This window comes from Ranitomeya variabilis, chromosome 6 (assembly GCF_051348905.1).
Source record: "Ranitomeya variabilis isolate aRanVar5 chromosome 6, aRanVar5.hap1, whole genome shotgun sequence".
Classification (NCBI taxonomy): domain Eukaryota; kingdom Metazoa; phylum Chordata; class Amphibia; order Anura; family Dendrobatidae; genus Ranitomeya; species Ranitomeya variabilis.
In genome coordinates, this window is record NC_135237.1 from 292,726,585 (window position 1) to 292,749,728 (window position 23,144).

The 23,144-nt window shown below is 43.1% G+C and overlaps 1 protein-coding gene across 1 annotated transcript in view; it reads right to left on the bottom strand.

Moving 5' to 3' along the window:
• Positions 1-23,144, bottom strand: part of CDH18 (cadherin 18) — a 1,155,399-nt gene that overhangs the window by 391,304 nt on the left and 740,951 nt on the right. The window contains exon 5 of the mRNA XM_077269711.1: positions 768-935. Coding sequence (XP_077125826.1) covers positions 768-935 — 168 coding nt within the window. The remainder of the gene's footprint in view (positions 1-767; positions 936-23,144) is intronic.

The window sequence follows — 23,144 nt, forward strand, 5'->3', positions numbered from 1 at the left end:
ACTGGTCACAGTTTAGACAAAACAATAGAGACAACAAGCCAAAAAAGCAAACAAAAAATAAATATTACAGATTGTTTGTCTAAGAACAGTAGTGAATAATGGTTACCATCTATTTTCTCAATGTCCTTCTACTGTATGTTGAAATCAATTTGATGTTATTTAGGCTGTTTATGTGTTAAACAGCTTAAGATGGGTTGAATACAGACTTTGGAGAACTTAGAATGTTATACATTTTGTTCAGGGTAAACGTAGGCTTTGTAGTGTTCCAGATTTGAAACGATTCACAGATAATATAATTATGATAATTTGATCAGCAATGATTAATTTTTGTAAACCTTTGGTGAAGCTGTCAGATTTCAAAATTTCCACTCATCTCCAATAAATAGATTAAAAAATGTGTGTTATCCTTTAGGGCTAAGTCCCTTTGCAGTCAAATCAGTGCTGACAGTTTAAGGACAGATGCACTTGACAAGGAGAATGGTAACATTAATTAGTCAATGTATTTATTATCTTCTGAAAGTAAAAAATATGGGAAGGGCACAACACAGTTATGTGTAATGCTCTAGGATTGCTATTTTATAGGGCATGCAAGGATTCACTACAATAACATGTCAGAAATGCAGACAGGTATTCTTAAAGTTCTAATGTGAAGCTGGAAAAAAATTGGTGTTAACTTGGACTTAAGATGAATCAGCAAATAAAATTATGCAATGGAACTATGTCAGAAATATAAATTTAAAGAAAATTATGAAAAAGGACCTTCATACTTTGAGGAAATCTTGGTGGATTATCATTGACATCAATAAGTGTAACGTTGATTGTAGTTGATCCAGAAAGTCCTCCAACTTGACCTGCCATATCCTTTGCTTGAATAACAACAGAATAATGTTCTCGAGCTTCTCTGTCCATGTTTGGTAGTGCTGTCCTAATAACTCCTATAAAACAGAAGAGGTGAATATGCTCACATTTCAAAATATAATTAGACTCAAAGGGAGAATAAATCTTAAAAATGCATGTACATAGTGGCACAGTTTAAAACATAAAAGAATCATGCAAATGAAGAAAAGGAAGAGACTAATCAAAAAGCGATCAAAGGAAGAACACATTTTAGAATTTAACTAAAGAATCAAGATGATGAAAGCATTAAAATTGATTGATTTTCCAGTGAGCAAATTTCCTTTTTGAATCATATTTTTCCTGTTCAAGATAATGGCAGCTAAAATATGGAAAGGTGAATAGAGCAAACCCACTAGCTTTCTCATCTGAACAAAAAGCATAATAAAGCCATTATAATGCACTTATTTGGGGTAACAATTTTAAGAGAATTAACACTAGTCAATACTATGAGATATATTTTTCAAAATCCTAACTTTATTATAGTTGCATAGTTATTATTATATGTCTAATTAATTTTGACATATGAATCTCCTATTGTTCTCAGTAGGGTTGAGAGAAACGGGTCGGCCATTTTCAGAAGTCACCGACTTTTGGCAAAGTCGGGTTTCATGAAACCCGACCCGACCCCTGTGTGGGGTTGGCCATGAGGTCGGCGATCTTCTGAATCTGGTATCGGAATTCCGATACCAAGTTCCGATATGTTTGCGATATCGGGAATTGGTATCGGAATCCATATTTAAGTGTTAAATAAAGAATCAAAATAAAAAATATTGATATACTCACCCTCAGACGCACCCTGGTACTAACCGGCAGCCTTCCTTCCTAAGAATGAGCGCGTGAATGACCTGCGGTGACGTCGCGGCTTGTGATTGGTCGCGAGCGGTCACATGGGCGGTCACGTGACCAATCACAAGCCGCGACGTCATCTAAGGTCCTTCACGCGCTCATTCTTACTAAGGAAGGCTGCCGGAAAGAAGCAGGGCGCGTCCGAGGGTGAGTATATACCTAATAGGAATATACTCACCCTCGGACGCGCCCTGCTTCTTTCCAGCAGCCTTCCTTCCTAAGAATGAGCGCGTGAAGGACCTTAGATGATGTCGCGGCTTGTGATTGGTCACGTGACAGCCCATGTGACCGCTTGCAACCAATCACAAGCCGCGACGTCACCGCAGGTCATTCACGCGCTCATTCTTAGGAAGGAAGGCTGCCGGTTAGTACCAGGGCGCGTCCGAGCGTGAGTATATCAATATTTTTTATTTTGATTCTTTATTTTACACATTAATATGGATCCCAGGGCCTGAAGGAGAGTTTCCTCTCCTTCAGACCCTGGGAACCATAGTATCCCATTGCACTGCATTGGGTTTCGTGTTTCGGCCGACCCCGACCCCGACTTTTTTATAGGATCGGCCGATTTCACTCGACCCGACTTTTGAGAAAGTCAGGTTTCGTGAAACCCGACCCGATCCTATAAAAATAAAAGTCGCTCAACCCTAGTTCTCAGTGTTCTGACAGTTACTTAGATCTTTAGGATTCTACATTTTCAAGATTTGTAAGGTTTTTTTACTAATTGCAAACATTTTTCACATTTGTTTCTCCTTTCTAATTTACTAAGTTTTCCAATATAAAATATCTAATAAATTTTAATTCAGTATATTGCAGTTTTCTTTAAATTGACCTGAAATACACTTGATTTGTGTGAAAAATATGTCTTTTTTTGTATGCCAAAACAAGTCAACACATTGTGGTAGTTGAACAACATGTGTTTTTAACACAAATGACTATTATGTTTATCGATTTTGTGTCAAGCTGTTTCTAAAAATAAATTATATTAAAAACATGTTATAAATTGCATAATTAAAATTATTGTAATGTGCTATTAAAAAGTAGTATTGTAAAATTACTCTGCAAATTACTAGTACATTTAACCTCTACTCTTATCTAAATTGGCATGTCCCATAAAAACCTATTATATATCTATAGTTAGGTAATAAATGTGTGATTGTTGGGGTCTTAATGTTGGGCCTGGCCCCCTGTGTGAATGGGTTTATAGTATACGTGAATGACTATCTCTCCATCCTCTTTGCATGGGATTAGTGGTTGTGAATGTATGATACTGCTCTCATAGATCAATTGAAGTGAATGGATCATTGGTCATAATAAAAAATGAATTGTATGTCAAGATAATTTTATGTCTTTGTAGATTAAAAAAAACATTTAGCTACAGAATTATTGGCTTGAATAAAAACTAAAAATGTGGCAAAAACATTTTTAAATCTTCACCACTATAATAGCTGTATATGAATAAGCCTTATTTAATGACCTTATAGTTATAATTAAATTCTGCTAGTCTTATGCCTATTTTCAGAACAAAACTGCTAGATTATATTATAAAGATCAGAAGCAGAGAATAAACAAGAGCTAAGCTAACCATATGTGCTGGAGTATAGCAATTTGCAAAAAAAATTAACTTAAAAGATATATTTATGCCTTTTTCCAGATGAACTTGTAGTTTCAACTTCTGTAAAATTTAAACAGTGCTTCTAATGCTGTCTGTGAATAAATTCCTTTGAAGTAGAAAATAACAGCCATTTACGAATTACCATCTGTTAAAATACACATAAGTTGTGATTGCTGTTGACAGAGATATGTTATAATCTAAATATATTACAGTTACAAGAACTTAAAACTATTTACCATAAAACATGTTCCATTCAACAGTTTTGTGAATTCTGAGTAAAAATGTGCTTCACTTTTCAGGTATGAAAAACATAATTCCTAAACCTATTATGTTAGTTCAGAATTACAGAAAAATGTTAATATAAAATCTGCATGTGGGTAGTTCCTGTGATCGTTGAATTATATTTATATCATTTGCAATATCATAAAGTATTCTTTTCCTGTAAGGTAAACTTTGAATTCTTAAACAATTGGGTTTAATGTAGATAACAATTAAACAATGAACGAGACATTTTCCATTCAGTTACAATAAAAAAATAAACAAAAAACTGTTGCACTGTGCGCCTTGAGGCCCATGGCAAAATTCAAGGTAGGATCCCAATCCTAAAATATTCCACAAAAAACACTTACAGTCAAATAATAGAAAACATTAGTAGAATTGACAGCTTTAAGTACATCATGCCTCACAAGCAGCAAAATAAAAAGTGAAAAAAAAGTCCTCTATGTTCCCAAACTTTTCTTTCAATGGTGCTCCCGGACATTTGTTGAAGATTTTTTGTTATGCTGTGCCACAATTGTCTATTGATTTGTTGCACTCTGCCATGCATGAGAGTGGCAACCAAGTCAATAATAGCTGATGCAAGTGTGGCATTACAGAAAACAATGTTGTGAAGTGAAGATATGGAGGATGTATAGGTATGTGAGGTTTCTATGGGGGTGTTCTAGTTGCTGGGAATGGGTTGCAGATGAGGGCAGGGATACAAAAGTGAGTAAATGGTGGTCAGATGTGGAAGAGGTGAGGTTGTGAGGTTAGAAAGGGAGCAGGGGCTCCAAAGTTGTTTCCAAAATTGTGCTAATGTAAAGTAGACATGTGGGAAATGTTATGTTAGGGCTAGCGGAATGCACCAAATAATAAAGAGGTTGATATGAGGTGCGTTCGCAGCCCGGGGTCCACTGTGCAGAAATGGTACCTGCTGCTGAGTAATGGAGGATGGACGCTAACTCACATGTGGGTTTAGACCTCACCCAGTGTGACAGGGAGTGATCTCTGTTGCTTCACAGAGTCGCTAAAATAAATGCTACTCCCTGTTAACAGTCACAAGGTGCAGCTGAAGACGCTAGTGGGATCCCTGAGATTCATCCCCACTAAGCTGGTGCCTGGTCTCACTCTGACCTTCGGTGACTTTTGAGCCTGCGCCTGAGGACGCCCCGAGACCAAGCGGGAGTTCCCACCCTACACTGACCGATTTGTCAGGATAAAGGGTTATTGCACAGATTGTGCTCTGGTGTGAGATAGCACTGACAGGAGCTAGGTAGCTCCTCCATTCGTGAGCAGACAACAACTGTAGGAAGGGGAATGATTTGGAGCTTTCCTCCATCGACAGGCATTCATCCACACACACATGAAAATAGGTTTACACTAGCACATGGCCGAGCGGCCATGAAAACCTTTTATATCAGTAGCGCTCCAGGACCTTCCTGATGGTCCAATAGGAGCCACAACAGGACCTGAGCATGTGATTATTATTATTATTATTATTTATTGTTATAGCGCCATTTATTCCATGGCGCTTTACAAGTGATGCCTGACCTCCAATGGGAGGGCGTCCCGTGGGCATGCTCAGTATGGGAAAATCAGGACTTAGTCCCAGAAAGACCTGCTCACTGCTGATCAGTGCTGACTACAAAGGCAGAGCCTGAAAAGGCCAGACCATTCACACAATATCAGCTTGAGCCAGACACTGGGACTGACATCTCTGCTTAGCAGGCTCCACTGCAGCTGGAGAAGAATGGGAGACCACAGTGGACATGGTTCGAGATTCCCACTGTGCAGCAGCAGGAACTCGACACCTAGCATGTTATTTATTAACTATTTTGTGCAACATATATCACTAATTTAAGGGCATAAAAATTAAAAGTTTGTAAATTGCAAAATTTTTTTTTTTTTGCCACATTTCCATTTTTTTCATATATAAGCGCAAGTAATATCGAAGAAATTTTACCACTACCATGAAGTACAAAATGTCATGAAAAAACATTCTCAGAATCAGCGGGATCCGTTAAACATTCCAGAGTTATAACCTCATAAAATGACATTGGTCAGAATTGTAAAAATTGACCTGATCATTAAGCTGCAAATTGGCTCCGTCACTAAGGGGTTGAAGTTTCATAATCTGTGTTAATTTCATATATAGGCAATAGTGATGAGTGAGTATACTCATTGCTCGGGTGGTCTCTGAGTATTTGTTAGTGCTCGGAGATTTAGTTTTCCTTGCAGCAGCTGCATGATTTACATGTGCTAGACTGGCTGAATACATGTGAGGAATACCTATTTGTTAGGGAATTCCCACATGTATTCAGGCTGTCCAGCATCTGTAAATCATGCAGTTGTGGCAACAAAAACTAAACCTGCGAGCACTAACAAATACTCGGAAATCACCCTAGCATGCTCGGGGAGACCTGAGCAACAATGCTATTCGCTCATCACTAATAGGCAATTATTGTTAAAATAATTTTTACATGTAAAAAGGAGTAATTAAATGTCATTAATGAGTTACAAGTAACTGTTATTAAGATGCACATGACCACTCTTTTGTTTATGTTTGATTTATGCTACTTTACAGAAAAAAAATACATTTGTATTATAATGAATTGATAGATAATACAAATCTGTTTTTTTTCTATATACACTACGGTTCCAAAGTTTAGGGTCAAGCAGACAATTTTGTGTTTTCCATGAAAACTCATACTTTTATTAATCAAATGAGTTGCTAAATGAATTGAAAATCTAGTCCAGACATTGATAAAGTTTAAAAAAAGATTTTTATTTGAAATAATAATTTTCTCTTTCATACTTTGCTTTCATCAAAGAATGTTCCCTTTGCAGCAATTACGGCATTGCAGACCTTTGGCATTCTAGCAGTTAATTTGCTGAGGTAATATGGAGAAATTTCACCCCATGCTTTCAGAAGCCCCTCCCACAAGTTAGTTTGGCTTGATGGGCAATTTTGCCTACCGTACGGTCAAGCTGCTCCCACAACAGCTCAATGGGGTTGAGATCTGGTGACTGCGCTGGCCACTCCATTACAGATAGAATACCAGCTGCCTGCTTCTTCCCTAAATAGTTCTTGCATAATTTGGAGGTGTGCATTGGGTCATTGTCCTGTTGTAGGATGAAATTGGCTCCAATCAAGCGCTGTCCACAGGGTATGGCATGGCGTTGCAAAATGGAGCGATGGCCTTCCTTATTCAATATCCCTTTTACCATTTTACCTTGTACAAATCTCCCACTTTACCAGCACCAAAGAAACACCAGACCATCACATTACCTCCACCATGCTTGACACATGGCGTCAGCCACTCTTCCAGCATCTTTTCAGTTGTTTAGCATCTCACAAATGTCCTTTTGTGTGATCCAAACACCTCAAACTTGGATTTGTCTGTCCATAACACTTTTTTCCAATCTTCCTCTGTCCAATGTCTGTGTTCTTTTGCCCATATTCACCTTTTGCTTTTATTAGCCAGTCTCAGGTATGGCTTTTTCTTTGCCAATCTGCCCTGAGGGACAGCATCCCAAAGTTGCCTCTTCACTGTAGACATTGACACTGGTGTTTTGCGTGTACTATTTAATGAAGCTGCCAGTAGAGAACCTGTGAAGCATTGATTTCTCAAACTACAGACTCTAATGTACTTGTCTTGTTGCTCAGTTGTACAGCGGGGCCTCCCACTTCTCTTTCTACTCTGGTTGGATCCTCTTTGTGCTCGCCTCTGAAGGGAGTAGTACACACTAGGGTTGAGCGAAACGGGTCGATCATTTTCAAAAGTCGCCGACTTTTGGCTAAGTCGGCGTCTCATGAAACCCGATCCGACCCCTGTGCTTGTCGGCCATGCGGTACGCGACTTTCGCGCCAAAGTCGCGTTTCAATGACGCGAAAAGCGCCATTTCTCAGCCAATGAAGGTGAACGCAGAGTGTGGGCAGCGTGATGACATAGATCCTGGTCCCCACCATCTTAGAGAAGGGCATTCCAGTGATTGGCTTGCTGTCTGCGGCGTCACAGGGGCTATAAAGGGGCGTTCCCGCCGACCGCCATCTTACTGCTGCTGATCTGAGCTTAGGGACAGGTTGCTGCCGCTTCGTCAGAAGCAGGGAGAGCGTTAGGCAGGGTCCACTAACCACCAAACCGCTTGTGCTGCAGCGATTTCCACTGTCCAACACCACCTTCGGTGTGCAGGGACTGTGGAAGCTATTTTTTTTTTTTTCCCCTCAGCGCTGTAGCTCATTGGGCTGCCCTAGAAGGCTCCGTGATAGCTGTATTGCTGTGTGTACGCCACTGTGGAAACCAACTGCTTTTTTCAAAGCACATATCCTCTTGTTCCTTCCTTTCTGCACAGCTATCTTTTTTGTTTGTCCACACTTTTTATTTAATTTGTGCATCAGTCCACTCCTATTGCTGACTGCCATACCTGGCTTAGATTACTGCAGGGAGATAGTAATTGTAGGACAGTCCCTGTTTTTTTTTGTTTTTTTTGTGGGAGATTAAGATTGGCATTTCTGCTACAGTGCCATCCCTGTGTGTGCCATCTCTCACTGAGTGGGCCATAGAAAGCCTATTTATTTTTTCCGTGATTTGTGTTCTAAATTCTACCTCAACACAAAAACACTACATCAATCAGTGGGAGAAAAATATTGGCCTCAGTCAGGGCTTGTGTGCCACTGCTGTGTGTGCTATCTCTCATTCAGTGGGCTATAGAAAGCCTATTTATTTATTTATTTTTTTTAATATTATTTGGTTTCTAAAGTCTCCCTGAAAAAAAAAAAAAAACCTAAAAAAACAGTGGGAGAGTAATATTGCCCTTTCAGCTTGTGTGCCAGTCTTGACTCCTGGGTGTGCCACCTCTCTCTCTCATTCAGTGGGCCATAGAAAGGCTATTTATTTTTTTTGTTTTTTTAATATTATTTGGTTTCTAAAGTCTCCCTGAAAAAAAAAAAAAAAAACATAAAAAAACAGTGGGAGAGTAATATTGCCCTTTCAGCTTGTGTGCCAGTCTTGACTCCTGGGTGTGCCACCTCTCTCCCTCTCATTCAGTGGGCCATAGAAAGCCTATTTATTTATTTTTTTAAATATTATTGGGTTTCTAAAGTCTCCCTTAAAAAACAAAAAATAAATAAAAAAACAGTGGGAGAGTAATATTGCCCTTTCAGCTTGTGTGCCAGTCTTGACTCCTGGGTGTGCCACCTCTCTCTCATTCAGTGGGCCATAGAAAGCATTTTTTTTTTTTTTTCCTTGATTTGTGTTCTAAAATCTACCTCAACACAAAAACACTACATCAATCAGTGGGAGAAAAATATTGGCCTCAGTCAGGGCTTGTGTGCCACTGCTGTGTGTGCTATCTCTCATTCAGTGGGCTATAGAAAGCCTATTTATTTATTTATTTTTTTTCTTATTATTTGGTTTCTAAAGTCTCCCTGAAAAAAAAAAAATAAATAAAAAAACAGTGGGAGAGTAATATTGCCCTTTCAGCTTGTGTGCCAGTCTTGACTCCTGGGTGTGCCACCTCTCTCCCTCTCATTCAGTGGGCCATAGAAAGCCTTTTTTTTTTTTTTAAATATTATTGGGTTTCTAAAGTCTCCCTTAAAAAACAAAAAATACATAAAAAAACAGTGGGAGAGTAATATTGCCCTTTCAGCTTGTGTGCCAGTCTTGACTCCTGGGTGTGCCACCTCTCTCTCTCATTCAGTGGGCCATAGAAAGCCTATTTATTTATTTTTTTAAATATTATTGGGTTTCTAAAGTCTCCCTTAAAAAACAAAAAATACATAAAAAAACAGTGGGAGAGTAATATTGCCCTTTCAGCTTGTGTGCCAGTCTTGACTCCTGGGTGTGCCACCTCTCTCTCTCATTCAGTGGGCCATAGAAAGGCTATTTTTTTTTTGGTTTTTTTAATATTATTTGGTTTCTAAAGTCTCCCTGAAAAAAAAAAAAAAACATAAAAAAACAGTGGGAGAGTAATATTGCCCTTTCAGCTTGTGTGCCAGTCTTGACTCCTGGGTGTGCCACCTCTCTCTCTCATTCAGTGGGCCATAGAAAGGCTATTTTTTTTTTGTTTTTTTAATATTATTTGGTTTCTAAAGTCTCCCTGAAAAAAAAAAAAAACATAAAAAAACAGTGGGAGAGTAATATTGCCCTTTCAGCTTGTGTGCCAGTCTTGACTCCTGGGTGTGCCACCTCTCTCTCATTCAGTGGGCCATAGAAAGCATTTTTTTTTTCCTTGATTTGTGTTCTAAAATCTACCTCAACACAAAAACACTACATCAATCAGTGGGAGAAAAATATTGGCCTCAGTCAGGGCTTGTGTGCCACTGCTGTGTGTGCTATCTCTCATTCAGTGGGCTATAGAAAGCCTATTTATTTATTTATTTTTTTTCTTATTATTTGGTTTCTAAAGTCTCCCTGAAAAAAAAAATAAATAAATAAAAAAACAGTGGGAGAGTAATATTGCCCTTTCAGCTTGTGTGCCAGTCTTGACTCCTGGGTGTGCCACCTCTCTCCCTCTCATTCAGTGGGCCATAGAAAGCCTTTTTTTTTTTTTTTTTTAATATTATTGGGTTTCTAAAGTCTCCCTTAAAAAACAAAAAATACATAAAAAAACAGTGGGAGAGTAATATTGCCCTTTCAGCTTGTGTGCCAGTCTTGACTCCTGGGTGTGCCACCTCTCTCTCTCATTCAGTGGGCCATACAAAGGCTATTTTTTTTTTGGTTTTTTTAATATTATTTGGTTTCTAAAGTCTCCCTTAAAAAACAAAAAATACATAAAAAAACAGTGGGAGAGTAATATTGCCCTTTCAGCTTGTGTGCCAGTCTTGACTCCTGGGTGTGCCACCTCTCTCTCTCATTCAGTGGGCCATAGAAAGGCTATTTTTTTGGGTTTTTTTTTTAATATTATTTGGTTTCTAAAGTCTCCCTGAAAAAAAAAAAAAAAACATAAAAAAACAGTGGGAGAGTAATATTGCCCTTTCAGCTTGTGTGCCAGTCTTGACTCCTGGGTGTGCCACCTCTCTCCCTCTCATTCAGTGGGCCATAGAAAGCCTATTTATTTTTTAAAAAAAATATTATTGGGTTTCTAAAGTCTCCCTTAAAAAACAAAAAATACATAAAAAAACAGTGGGAGAGTAATATTGCCCTTTCAGCTTGTGTGCCAGTCTTGACTCCTGGGTGTGCCACCTCTCTCTCATTCAGTGGGCCATAGAAAGCATTTTTTTTTTTTCCTTGATTTGTGTTCTAAAATCTACCTCAACACAAAAACACTACATCAATCAGTGGGAGAAAAATATTGGCCTCAGTCAGGGCTTGTGTGCTGTGTGTGCTATCTCTCATTCAGTGGGCTATAGAAAGCCTATTTATTTATTTTTTTTTTTCTTATTATTTGGTTTCTAAAGTCTCCCTGAAAAAAAAAAAAATAAATAAAAAAACAGTGGGAGAGTAATATTGCCCTTTCAGCTTGTGTGCCAGTCTTGACTCCTGGGTGTGCCACCTCTCTCCCTCTCATTCAGTGGGCCATAGAAAGCCTTTTTTTTTTTTTAAATATTATTGGGTTTCTAAAGTCTCCCTTAAAAAACAAAAAATACATAAAAAAACAGTGGGAGAGTAATATTGCCCTTTCAGCTTGTGTGCCAGTCTTGACTCCTGGGTGTGCCACCTCTCTCCCTCTCATTCAGTGGGCCATAGAAAGCCTATTTATTTTTTTAAAAAAATATTATTGGGTTTCTAAAGTCTCCCTTAAAAAACAAAAAATACATAAAAAAACAGTGGGAGAGTAATATTGCCCTTTCAGCTTGTGTGCCAGTCTTGACTCCTGGGTGTGCCACCTCTCTCTCATTCAGTGGGCCATAGAAAGCATTTTTTTTTTTGGTTTTTTTAATATTATTTGGTTTCTAAAGTCTCCCTGAAAAAAAAAAAAAAAAAAAAAAAAAACAGTGGGAGAGTAATATTGCCCTTTCAGCTTGTGTGCCAGTCTTGACTCCTGGGTGTGCCACCTCTCTCTCTCATTCAGTGGGCCATAGAAAGGCTATTTTTTTTTTTGGTTTTTTTAATATTATTTGGTTTCTAAAGTCTCCCTGAAATAAAAAAAAAACTTAAAAAAACAGTGGGAGAGTAATATTGCCCTTTCAGCTTGTGCGCCAGTCTTGACTCCTTGGTGTGCCACCTCTCTCTCTCTAATTGTGGGCCATAGAAAGCCTTTTTTTTTTTTTTTTTTTTTTTAATATTATTTGGTTTCTAAAGTCTCCCTGAGAAAAAAAAAAAAATAAATTAGGTGGGAGATTAATATTGACATTAGTGCTTGAGTGACAGTCCTGCGTGTGTGTCATCTCTGTGATTTTGTGCCACAGAAAACAGAGTGTGTAACATTGTGCCTGATTTTCCTTGTGGTCTCACCAACCTGTTAAGGGATATTGAAATCATACTGAAGTTATAGCTCACCGTGTAAGTTGTTTGACAGCAACAAATAAAGTTACTTTGGTTAAGATTTTAAAACAATGAGGAAGTCTGGTGCAAGAGGTCGTCGTGGGCGTTCATTGTCAGCTGGTAATGATGGTAGTGGTAGTGGAGCATCAGGTGGTCGTGGGGATAAAAATATTCCACCTAAGTCTGGAGCTGTGGAGCCAGTTTCGTCGTCAGGCTACACAAGGCCTCGAACGCTCTCTTTTCTGGGAGTAGGAAAACCGCTTTTAAAGGCGGAGCAGCAACAGCAAGTTTTGGCTTACATTGCAGACTCAGCCTCTAGCTCTTTTGCCTCCTCTTCCGAAACTGGTAAATGTAAAAGCAGCGCGTCGCTTGTGGATGTTCACGGTCAGGGACAAGTCGCTTCCTTGTCCTCCTCAGCAAAAACTACAACAAGAGAGAAGGATGCAGCAGGCGACACAACGGGTCACTCCATGGAGCTCTTTACACATACCGTCCCTGGCTTAGAAAGTGAAACATTTAACAGGCCATGCCCATTACAAGTATATTCTGACATGGAGTGCACTGATGCACAGCCACAGCCAGAGTACTATGCTGCTCCTTTGACTCAGACCACCACATTGCCCTCTCAGGGTACAGATCCACAATCAGACCCTGATGAGACTATGTTGCCCCGCCACGAACGCTATACCACCGACCGACACAGTGACACAGACGAAGTTGCACACGAGCTCGAAGAGGAGGTAATAGATGACCCAGTTATTGACCCCGATTGGCAGCCATTGGGGGAACAGGGTGCAGGCGGCAGTAGTTCAGAAGCGGAGGTGGAGGAGGGGCCGCAGCAGGCATCAACATCGCAACAGGTTCCATCTGCCGGGCCCGTATCTGGCCCAAAACGCGTGTCAAAGCCAAAACCTGTTGGAGCACAGCGTTGCCATCCGGTTAAAGCTCAGTCTGCAATCCCTGAAAAGGGATCCGAGTCTAGGAAGAGTGCAGTCTGGCATTTTTTTAAACAACATCCAACTGATCAGCGCAAAGTCATCTGTCAAAAATGTTCAACTAGCTTAAGCAGAGGTCAGAATCTGAAAAGTCTAAATACTAGTTGCATGCATAGACACTTAACCACCATGCATTTTCAAGCCTGGACTAACTACCAAACGTCCCTCAAGGTTGTAGCACCCTCGGCCAATGAAGCTAGTCAGCAACGCAACATCCCTTCCGTCACTGTAAGGCCACCATTTTCCGCACCACCGGCAGTATCTGTGCAGGTTTCTTTGCCAGCCAAAAGCAGTCAGTGTCAGGGAATCACCAGTTTTGTAGGAGGAAATATTGCATCTAGGGCACCGGCGGAAACAATACCGTCTCCAACCGTCTCTCAGTCTGCCATGTACACCGGCACACCCGAAAGTTCCACGATCTCCAGCTCTCCAGTCCAGCTCACCCTACATGAGACTCTGGTTAGAAAAAGAAAGTACTTATCCTCGCATCCGCGTACACAGTGTTTTAATGCCCACATAGCTAGACTAATCTCGTTAGAGATGATGCCCTACCGGTTAGTTGAAAGCGAAGCTTTCAAAGCCCTGATGGAGTACGCTGAACCACGATACGAGCTACCCAGTCGACACTTTTTTTCCAGAAAAGCCATCCCAGCCCTGCACCAGCATGTTAAACAGCGCATCGTCCATGCACTCAGGCAATCTGTGAGTACAAAGGTGCACCTGACTACAGATGCATGGACCAGTAGGCATGGCCAGGGACGTTATGTGTCCATCACGGCACACTGGGTGAATGTGGTGGATGCAGGGTCCACAGGCGACATCAATTTAGGGACAGTTGTGCCTAGCCCACGGTCTAGGAAACAGTTGGCTGTAGGCGTTCGCACCCCCTCCTCCTCCTCCTCCTCGTCCTCCTGCAGAAGCTACAGCTCTTCCACAGAACGCAGTCTGCCAACCACTCCATCGGCAGATGACACTGTTGCACACCAGTTGTCCCATTATGGGCCAGCTACTGCCAAGCGTCAGCAGGCTGTATTGGCTATGAAGTGCTTGGGCGACAACAGACACACCGCGGAAGTTCTGTCCGAGTTCTTGCAACAAGAAACGCAGTCGTGGCTGGGCACAGTAGATCTTGAGGCAGGCAAGGTAGTGAGTGATAACGGAAGGAATTTCATGGCTGCCATCTCCCTTTCCCAACTGAAACACATTCCTTGCCTGGCTCACACCTTAAACCTGGTGGTGCAGTGCTTATTGAAAACTTATCCTGGGTCCTCCGACCTGCTCCTCAAAGTGCGTGCACTTTGTTCACATATCCGACGTTCGCCTGTACACGCCAGCCGTATGCAGACCTATCAGCGGTCTTTGAACCTTCCCCAGCATCGCCTAATCATAGACGTTGCAACAAGGTGGAACTCAACACTGCACATGCTTCAGAGACTGTGCGAACAGAGGCGTGCTGTTATTTATTTGTGGGAGGATACACGGGCAGGCAGTAGGATGGCAGACATGGAGTTGTCAGGTGTGCAGTGGTCTAAGATACAAGACATGTGTCAAGTCCTTCAGTGTTTTGAGGAATGCACACGGCTGGTTAGTGCAGACAACGCCGTAATAAGCATGAGCATCCCCCTAATGCGTCTGCTGATGCAAAGTTTGACGCACATAAAGGAGCAGGCGTCTGCACCAGAGGAAGAGGAAAGCCTTGATGACAGTCAGCCATTGTCTGGTCAGGGCAGTGTACAGGACGAGGTAGCGGGCGAAGAGGAGGTGGAGGACGAGGAGGATGATGGGGATGAGTATATTTTTAATGCCGAACCTTTCCCGGGGGCACAGGAAATTGGTTGCGTGTCACGGCCGGGTTCTGTTTTTTTGAGGGACACAAGTGACGTAGATTTGCCTGCAACTGCCCCTCAACCAATCACAACCGGAGATTTGACAACTGGAACTTTGGCCCACATGGCGGATTATGCCTTACGTATCCTAAAAAGGGACACACGCATTACGAAAATGATGAACGATGACGATTACTGGTTGGCCTGCCTCCTTGATCCACGCTATAAAGGCAAATTGCAAAATATTATGCCACATGAGAACTTGGAACTAATATTAGCAACCAAACAATCAACTCTTGTTGACCGTTTGCTTCAGGCATTCCCAGCACACAGCGCACGTGATCGTTCTCACACGAGCTCCAGGGGGCAGCAGACTAGGAGTGTTAGGGGTGCACACATCAGAAGTGGCGTTGGACAGAGGGGTTTTCTGACCAGGTTGTGGAGTGATTTTGCTATGACCGCAGACAGGACAGGTACTGCTGCATCAATTGAAAGTGACAGGAGACAACATTTGTCCAGTATGGTTACTAACTATTTTTCATCCCTTATCGATGTTCTCCCTCAACCGTCATTCCCATTTGATTACTGGGCCTCCAAATTAGACACCTGGCCAGAATTGGCAGAATATGCATTGCAGGAGCTTGCTTGCCCGGCAGCAAGTGTCCTATCAGAAAGAGTATTCAGTGCTGCAGGTTCAATATTAACCGAAAAAAGGACTCGTCTGGCTACCCAAAATGTTGACGATCTAACATTCATTAAAATGAACCACAACTGGATTTCGAAATCTTTTGCCCCACCTTGCCCGGCCGACACCTAGCTTTCCTATGAAAGGCTCTTGCCTGTGAATTACTTTTCTAATGTCTAATTTGCTGCAGCTGATTGTACAGCATACGACATGTTTACACCTCCCTAAATGGCCAAACTCCCCACACGGGGCCGTGGTATCGCGACTTGGCGCAAGCACCCGTGAGACTGCTGTTTGTCTGAAGAGGTGGGTGTGCTCGCTTTTGGTTGACGGCATTGCTACTGGGTCCCTCATAGTACAATGTAGTGTCTCTGGCGGTGGTGGTGCGCACCCAACGTCAGACACACCGTTGTAACATGAGGGGCCCTGGGGCGGTCCCGCCGGCCTCTAGAGAGTTCCCCCCTACCCCAGCTCAAAATGTGCTCTACCACATGCAAAATTATGTCGCACAGCTCCACCAATCTTTAGTCTATTCGCTGACATCATTCAATGTCTGGCACTGACAATACAAATTTGTAGACATCTATGATGCAACTTAAAGTAGTCTGTGTCTGTGTCCTATATTGGCACCATTAAATAGTTACTGCCAAATTACTATGTCAGAAACTCAGCAGATGAGCCCACCCCTGTACCTAAGTATGCCACCTTTTTTTTTTGTTTTGGTTGTTTTGCGAGACATTAACATCTATTTATATTTTGGGAGTACTGGGACAGACACTCCTTGCACTACTCCTCCACTCACCACCAAGCTGCCCGTGTATCCATGTAACCGCTGTAAAACTGCCATGAGCCTATTGTTTGTTATTTTAGGCCTTTGATAGCCTGTCTGCGGTCCCTACTTTAAATACTCCTCCACTCACCACCAAGCTGCCTGCCCGTGTATCCATGTAACCGCTGTAAAACTGCCATGAGCCTATTGTTTGTTATTTTAGGCCTTTGAAGCCTGTCTGCGGTCCCTCCTTCCACTAGTCCTCCACTGACCAGACCACTGCTGCCCGTGTACCCCTGGAACCAATTATAAAGTGCCTACAGCCAGCCCATTTTTTTATGTTAGGCCTTTGAAGCCTGTCTGCGGTCCCTCCTTCCACTAGTCCTCCACTGACCAGACCACTGCTGCCCGTGTACCCCTGGAACCAATTATAAAGTGCCTACAGCCAGCCCATTTTTTTATGTTAGGCCTTTGAAGCCTGTCTGCGGTCCCTCCTTCCACTAGTCCTCCACTGACCAGACCACTGCTGCCCGTGTACCCCTGGAACCAATTATAAAGTGCCTACAGCCAGCCCATTTTTTTATGTTAGGCCTTTGAAGCCTGTCTGCGGTCCCTCCTTCCACTAGTCCTCCACTGGCCAGACCACTGCTGCCCGTGTACCCCTGGAACCAATTATAAAGTGCCTACAGCCAGCCCATTTTTTTATGTTAGGCCTTTGAAGCCTGTCTGCGGTCCCTCCTTCCACTAGTCCTCCACTGACCAGACCACTGCTGCCCGTGTACCCCTGGAACCAATTATAAAGTGCCTACAGCCAGCCCATTTTTTTATGTTAGGCCTTTGAAGCCTGTCTGCGGTCCCTCCTTCCACTAGTCCTCCACTGGCCAGACCACTGCTGCCCGTGTACCCCTGGAACCAATTATAAAGTGCCTACAGCCAGCCCATTTTTTTATGTTAGGCCTTTGAAGCCTGTCTGCGGTCCCTCCTTCCACTAGTCCTCCACTGGCCAGACCACTGCTGCCCGTGTACCCCTGGAACCAATTATAAAGTGCCTACAGCCAGCCCATTTTTTTATGTTAGGCCTTTGAAGCCTGTCTGCGGTCCCTCCTTCCACTAGTCCTCCACTGACCAGACCACTGCTGCCCGTGTACCCCTGGAACCAATTATAAAGTGCCTACAGCCAGCCCATTTTTTTATGTTAGGCCTTTGAAGCCTGTCTGCGGTCCCTCCTTCCACTAGTCCTCCACTGACCAGACCACTGCTGCCCGTGTACCCCTGGAACCAATTATAAAGTGCCTACAGCCAGCCCATTTTTTTATGTTAGGCCTTTGAAGCCTGTCTGCGGTCCCTCCTTCCACTAGTCCTCCACTGACCAGACCACTGCTGCCCGTGTACCCCTGGAACCAATTATAAAGTGCCTACAGCCAGCCCATTTTTTATGTTAGGCCTTTGAAGCCTGTCTGCGGTCCCTCCTTCCACTAGTCCTCCACTGACCAGACCACTGCTGCCCGTGTACCCCTGGAACCAATTATAATGTGCCTACAGCCAGCCCATTTTTTTATGTTAGGCCTTTGAAGCCTGTCTGCGGTCCCTCCTTCCACTAGTCCTCCACTGGCCAGACCACTGCTGCCCGTGTACCCCTGGAACCAATTATAAAGTGCCTACAGCCAGCCCATTTTTTTATGTTAGGCCTTTGAAGCCTGTCTGCGGTCCCTCCTTCCACTAGTCCTCCACTGGCCAGACCACTGCTGCCCGTGTACCCCTGGAACCAATTATAAAGTGCCTACAGCCAGCCCATTTTCTTATGTTAGGCCTTTGAAGCCTGTCTGCGGTCCCTACTTTAAATACTCCTCCACTCACCACCAAGCTGCCTGCCCGTGTATCCATGTAACCGCTGTAAAACTGCCATGAGCCTATTGTTTGTTATGTTAGGCCTTTGATAGCCTGTCTGCGGTCCTTACTTTAAATACTCCTCCACTCACCACCTAGCTGCCTGTGTATCCATGTAACCGCTGTAAAACTGCAATGAGCCTATTGTTTGTTATTTTAGGCCTTTGATAGCCTGTCTGCGGCCCCTACTTGCAATACTCCTCCACTGACCACAATGCTGCCTGGAGTGCCTGCCTGTGTATCCATGTAACCGATGTAAAACTGCCATGACTGCCTACTGTTTGTTATTTTAGGCCTTTGATAGCCTGTCTGCGGCCCCTACTTGCAATACTCCTCCACTGACCACAATGCTGCCTGGAGTGCCTGCCTGTGTATCCATGTAACCGATGTAAAACTGCCATGACTGCCTACTGTTTGTTATTTTAGGCCTTTGATAGCCTGTCTGCGGCCCCTACTTGCAATACTCCTCCACTGACCACAATGCTGCCTGGAGTGCCTGCCTGTGTATCCATGTAACCGATGTAAAACTGCCATGACTGCCTACTGTTTGTTATTTTAGGCCTTTGATAGCCTGTCTGCGGCCCCTACTTGCAATACTCCTCCACTGACCACAATGCTGCCTGGAGTGCCTGCCTGTGTATCCATGTAACCGATGTAAAACTGCCATGAGTGCCTACTGTTTGGTATTTTAGGCCTTTGATAGCCTGTCTGCAGCCCCTACTTGCAATACTCCTCCACTGACCACACCAATGCTGCCCGTGTACCCCTGGAACCTATTTAAAAGTTCATAGAGCCTAGTTATATATTTTATTTACTATTAATAAGGCCATGATGGACTACGCTGTACCACGCTACAAGCTAACCAGTCGACACTTCTTTTGCGAGAAAAGCCATCCCAACCCTCTACCAGCATGTAGAAGACCGCATTGTCCATGCACTCTGGCAATCTGTGAGTACAAAGGTGCACCTGACAACAGACGCATGGACCTGTAGGCATGGCCACGGAAGATTACGTGTCCATTACGGCGCAATGGGTTAATGTGTTGGATGCATGGTCCACAGGGGACAGCCTACTAAGTCTGTCTGCAGTCCCTAATTCAAATTGTCCTCCACTGTCTAAATCGGAGCTTCCACCTTCTGGCTTTCGGCCTATAGTATCAGACATTAAACTGCATTTGGCCTTCAACTTTGGTTAGGGCCTACTAACGGCTTCTGCCCCTCCCTGGTGTTGCCCTCAACTAAATAAAGCTGAGCTTCAACCTTCTGCTCCAAATTACCATTTTAAAAAATGCAATAGGCTTTTCCGGCCTACTAAAGGTGTCTGTCTGTGTGCCCCTGCCTGGTGTTGTCCTCAACTGAATAAAGCTGAGCTTCAACCTTCCGGCTCTCATTAAGTGGTTTTTAAAAAACAAAATGGTGGTTAGGGCCTACTAACGGCTTCTGCCCCTCCCTGGTGTTGCCCTCAACTGAATAAAGCTGAGCTTCAACCTTCTGCTCCAAATTACCATTTTAAAAAATGCAATAGGCTTTTCCGGCCTACTAAAGGTGTCTGTCTGTGTGCCCCTGCCTGGTGTTGTCCTCAACTGAATAAAGCTGAGCTTCAACCTTCCGGCTCTCATTAAGTGGTTTTTAAAAAACAAAATGGTGGTTAGGGCCTACTAACGGCTTCTGCCCCTCCCTGGTGTTGCCCTCAACTGAATAAAGCTGAGCTTCAACCTTCTGCTCCAAATTACCATTTTAAAAAATGCAATAGGCTTTTCCGGCCTACTAAAGGTGTCTGTCTGTGTGCCCCTGCCTGGTGTTGTCCTCAACTAAATAAAGCTGAGCTTCAACCTTCTGCTCCAAATTACCATTTTAAAAAATGCAATAGGCTTTTCCGGCCTACTAAAGGTGTCTGTCTCTGTGCCCCTGCCTGGTGTTGTCCTCAACTAAATAAAGCTGAGCTTCAACCTTCTGCTCCAAATTACCATTTTAAAAAATGCAATAGGCTTTTCCGGCCTACTAAAGGTGTCTGTCTGTGTGCCCCTGCCTGGTGTTGTCCTCAACTGAATAAAGCTGAGCTTCAACCTTCCGGCTCTCATTAAGTGGTTTTTAAAAAACAAAATGGTGGTTAGGGCCTACTAACGGCTTCTGCCCCTCCCTGGTGTTGCCCTCAACTAAATAAAGCTGAGCTTCAACCTTCTGCTCCAAATTACCATTTTAAAAAATGCAATAGGCTTTTCCGGCCTACTAAAGGTGTCTGTCTGTGTGCCCCTGCCTGGTGTTGTCCTCAACTGAATAAAGCTGAGCTTCAACCTTCTGCTCCAAATTACCATTTTAAAAAATGCAATAGGCTTTTCCGGCCTACTAAAGGTGTCTGTCTGTGTGCCCCTGCCTGGTGTTGTCCTCAACTGAATAAAGCTGAGCTTCAACCTTCTGCTCCAAATTACCATTTTAAAAAATGCAATAGGCTTTTCCGGCCTACTAAAGGTGTCTGTCTGTGTGCCCCTGCCTGGTGTTGTCCTCAACTGAATAAAGCTGAGCTTCAACCTTCCGGCTCTCATTAAGTGGTTTTTAAAAAACAAAATGGTGGTTAGGGCCTACTAACGGCTTCTGCCCCTCCCTGGTGTTGCCCTCAACTAAATAAAGCTGAGCTTCAACCTTCTGCTCCAAATTACCATTTTAAAAAATGCAATAGGCTTTTCCGGCCTACTAAAGGTGTCTGTCTGTGTGCCCCTGCCTGGTGTTGTCCTCAACTGAATAAAGCTGAGCTTCAACCTTCCGGCTCTCATTAAGTGGTTTTTTAAAAAAAAAATGGTGGTTAGGGCCTACTAACGGCTTCTGCCCCTCCCTGGTGTTGCCCTCAACTAAATAAAGCTGAGCTTCAACCTTCTGCTCCAAATTACCATTTTAAAAAATGCAATAGGCTTTTCCGGCCTACTAAAGGTGTCTGTCTGTGTGCCCCTGCCTGGTGTTGTCCTCAACTAAATAAAGCTGAGCTTCAACCTTCTGCTCCAAATTACCATTTTAAAAAATGCAATAGGCTTTTCCGGCCTACTAAAGGTGTCTGTCTGTGTGCCCCTGCCTGGTGTTGTCCTCAACTGAATAAAGCTGAGCTTCAACCTTCCGGCTCTCATTAAGTGGTTTTTAAAAAACAAAATGGTGGTTAGGGCCTACTAACGGCTTCTGCCCCTCCCTGGTGTTGCCCTCAACTAAATAAAGCTGAGCTTCAACCTTCTGCTCCAAATTACCATTTTAAAAAATGCAATAGGCTTTTCCGGCCTACTAAAGGTGTCTGTCTGTGTGCCCCTGCCTGGTGTTGTCCTCAACTGAATAAAGCTGAGCTTCAACCTTCTGCTCCAAATTACCATTTTAAAAAATGCAATAGGCTTTTCCGGCCTACTAAAGGTGTCTGTCTGTGTGCCCCTGCCTGGTGTTGTCCTCAACTGAATAAAGCTGAGCTTCAACCTTCCGGCTCTCATTAAGTGGTTTTTAAAAAAAAAAATGGTGGTTAGGGCCTACTAACGGCTTCTGCCCCTCCCTGGTGTTGCCCTCAACTAAATAAAGCTGAGCTTCAACCTTCTGCTCCAAATTACCATTTTAAAAAATGCAATAGGCTTTTCCGGCCTACTAAAGGTGTCTGTCTGTGTGCCCCTGCCTGGTGTTGTCCTCAACTAAATAAAGCTGAGCTTCAACCTTCTGCTCCAAATTACCATTTTAAAAAATGCAATAGGCTTTTCCGGCCTACTAAAGGTGTCTGTCTGTGTGCCCCTGCCTGGTGTTGTCCTCAACTGAATAAAGCTGAGCTTCAACCTTCCGGCTCTCATTAAGTGGTTTTTAAAAAACAAAATGGTGGTTAGGGCCTACTAACGGCTTCTGCCCCTCCCTGGTGTTGCCCTCAACTAAATAAAGCTGAGCTTCAACCTTCTGCTCCAAATTACCATTTTAAAAAATGCAATAGGCTTTTCCGGCCTACTAAAGGTGTCTGTCTGTGTGCCCCTGCCTGGTGTTGTCCTCAACTGAATAAAGCTGAGCTTCAACCTTCTGCTCCAAATTACCATTTTAAAAAATGCAATAGGCTTTTCCGGCCTACTAAAGGTGTCTGTCTGTGTGCCCCTGCCTGGTGTTGTCCTCAACTAAATAAAGCTGAGCTTCAACCTTCTGCTCCAAATTACCATTTTAAAAAATGCAATAGGCTTTTCCGGCCTACTAAAGGTGTCTGTCTGTGTGCCCCTGCCTGGTGTTGTCCTCAACTAAATAAAGCTGAGCTTCAACCTTCTGCTCCAAATTACCATTTTAAAAAATGCAATAGGCTTTTCCGGCCTACTAAAGGTGTCTGTCTGTGTGCCCCTGCCTGGTGTTGTCCTCAACTAAATAAAGCTGAGCTTCAACCTTCTGCTCCAAATTACCATTTTAAAAAATGCAATAGGCTTTTCCGGCCTACTAAAGGTGTCTGTCTGTGTGCCCCTGCCTGGTGTTGTCCTCAACTAAATAAAGCTGAGCTTCAACCTTCTGCTCCAAATTACCATTTTAAAAAATGCAATAGGCTTTTCCGGCCTACTAAAGGTGTCTGTCTGTGTGCCCCTGCCTGGTGTTGTCCTCAACTGAATAAAGCTGAGCTTCAACCTTCTGCTCCAAATTACCATTTTAAAAAATGCAATAGGCTTTTCCGGCCTACTAAAGGTGTCTGTCTGTGTGCCCCTGCCTGGTGTTGTCCTCAACTGAATAAAGCTGAGCTTCAACCTTCCGGCTCTCATTAAGTGGTTTTTAAAAAACAAAATGGTGGTTAGGGCCTACTAACGGCTTCTGCCCCTCCCTGGAGTTGCCCTCAACTAAATAAAGCTGAGCTTCAACCTTCTGCTCCAAATTACCATTTTAAAAAATGCAATAGGCTTTTCCGGCCTACTAAAGGTGTCTGTCTGTGTGCCCCTGCCTGGTGTTGTCCTCAACTGAATAAAGCTGAG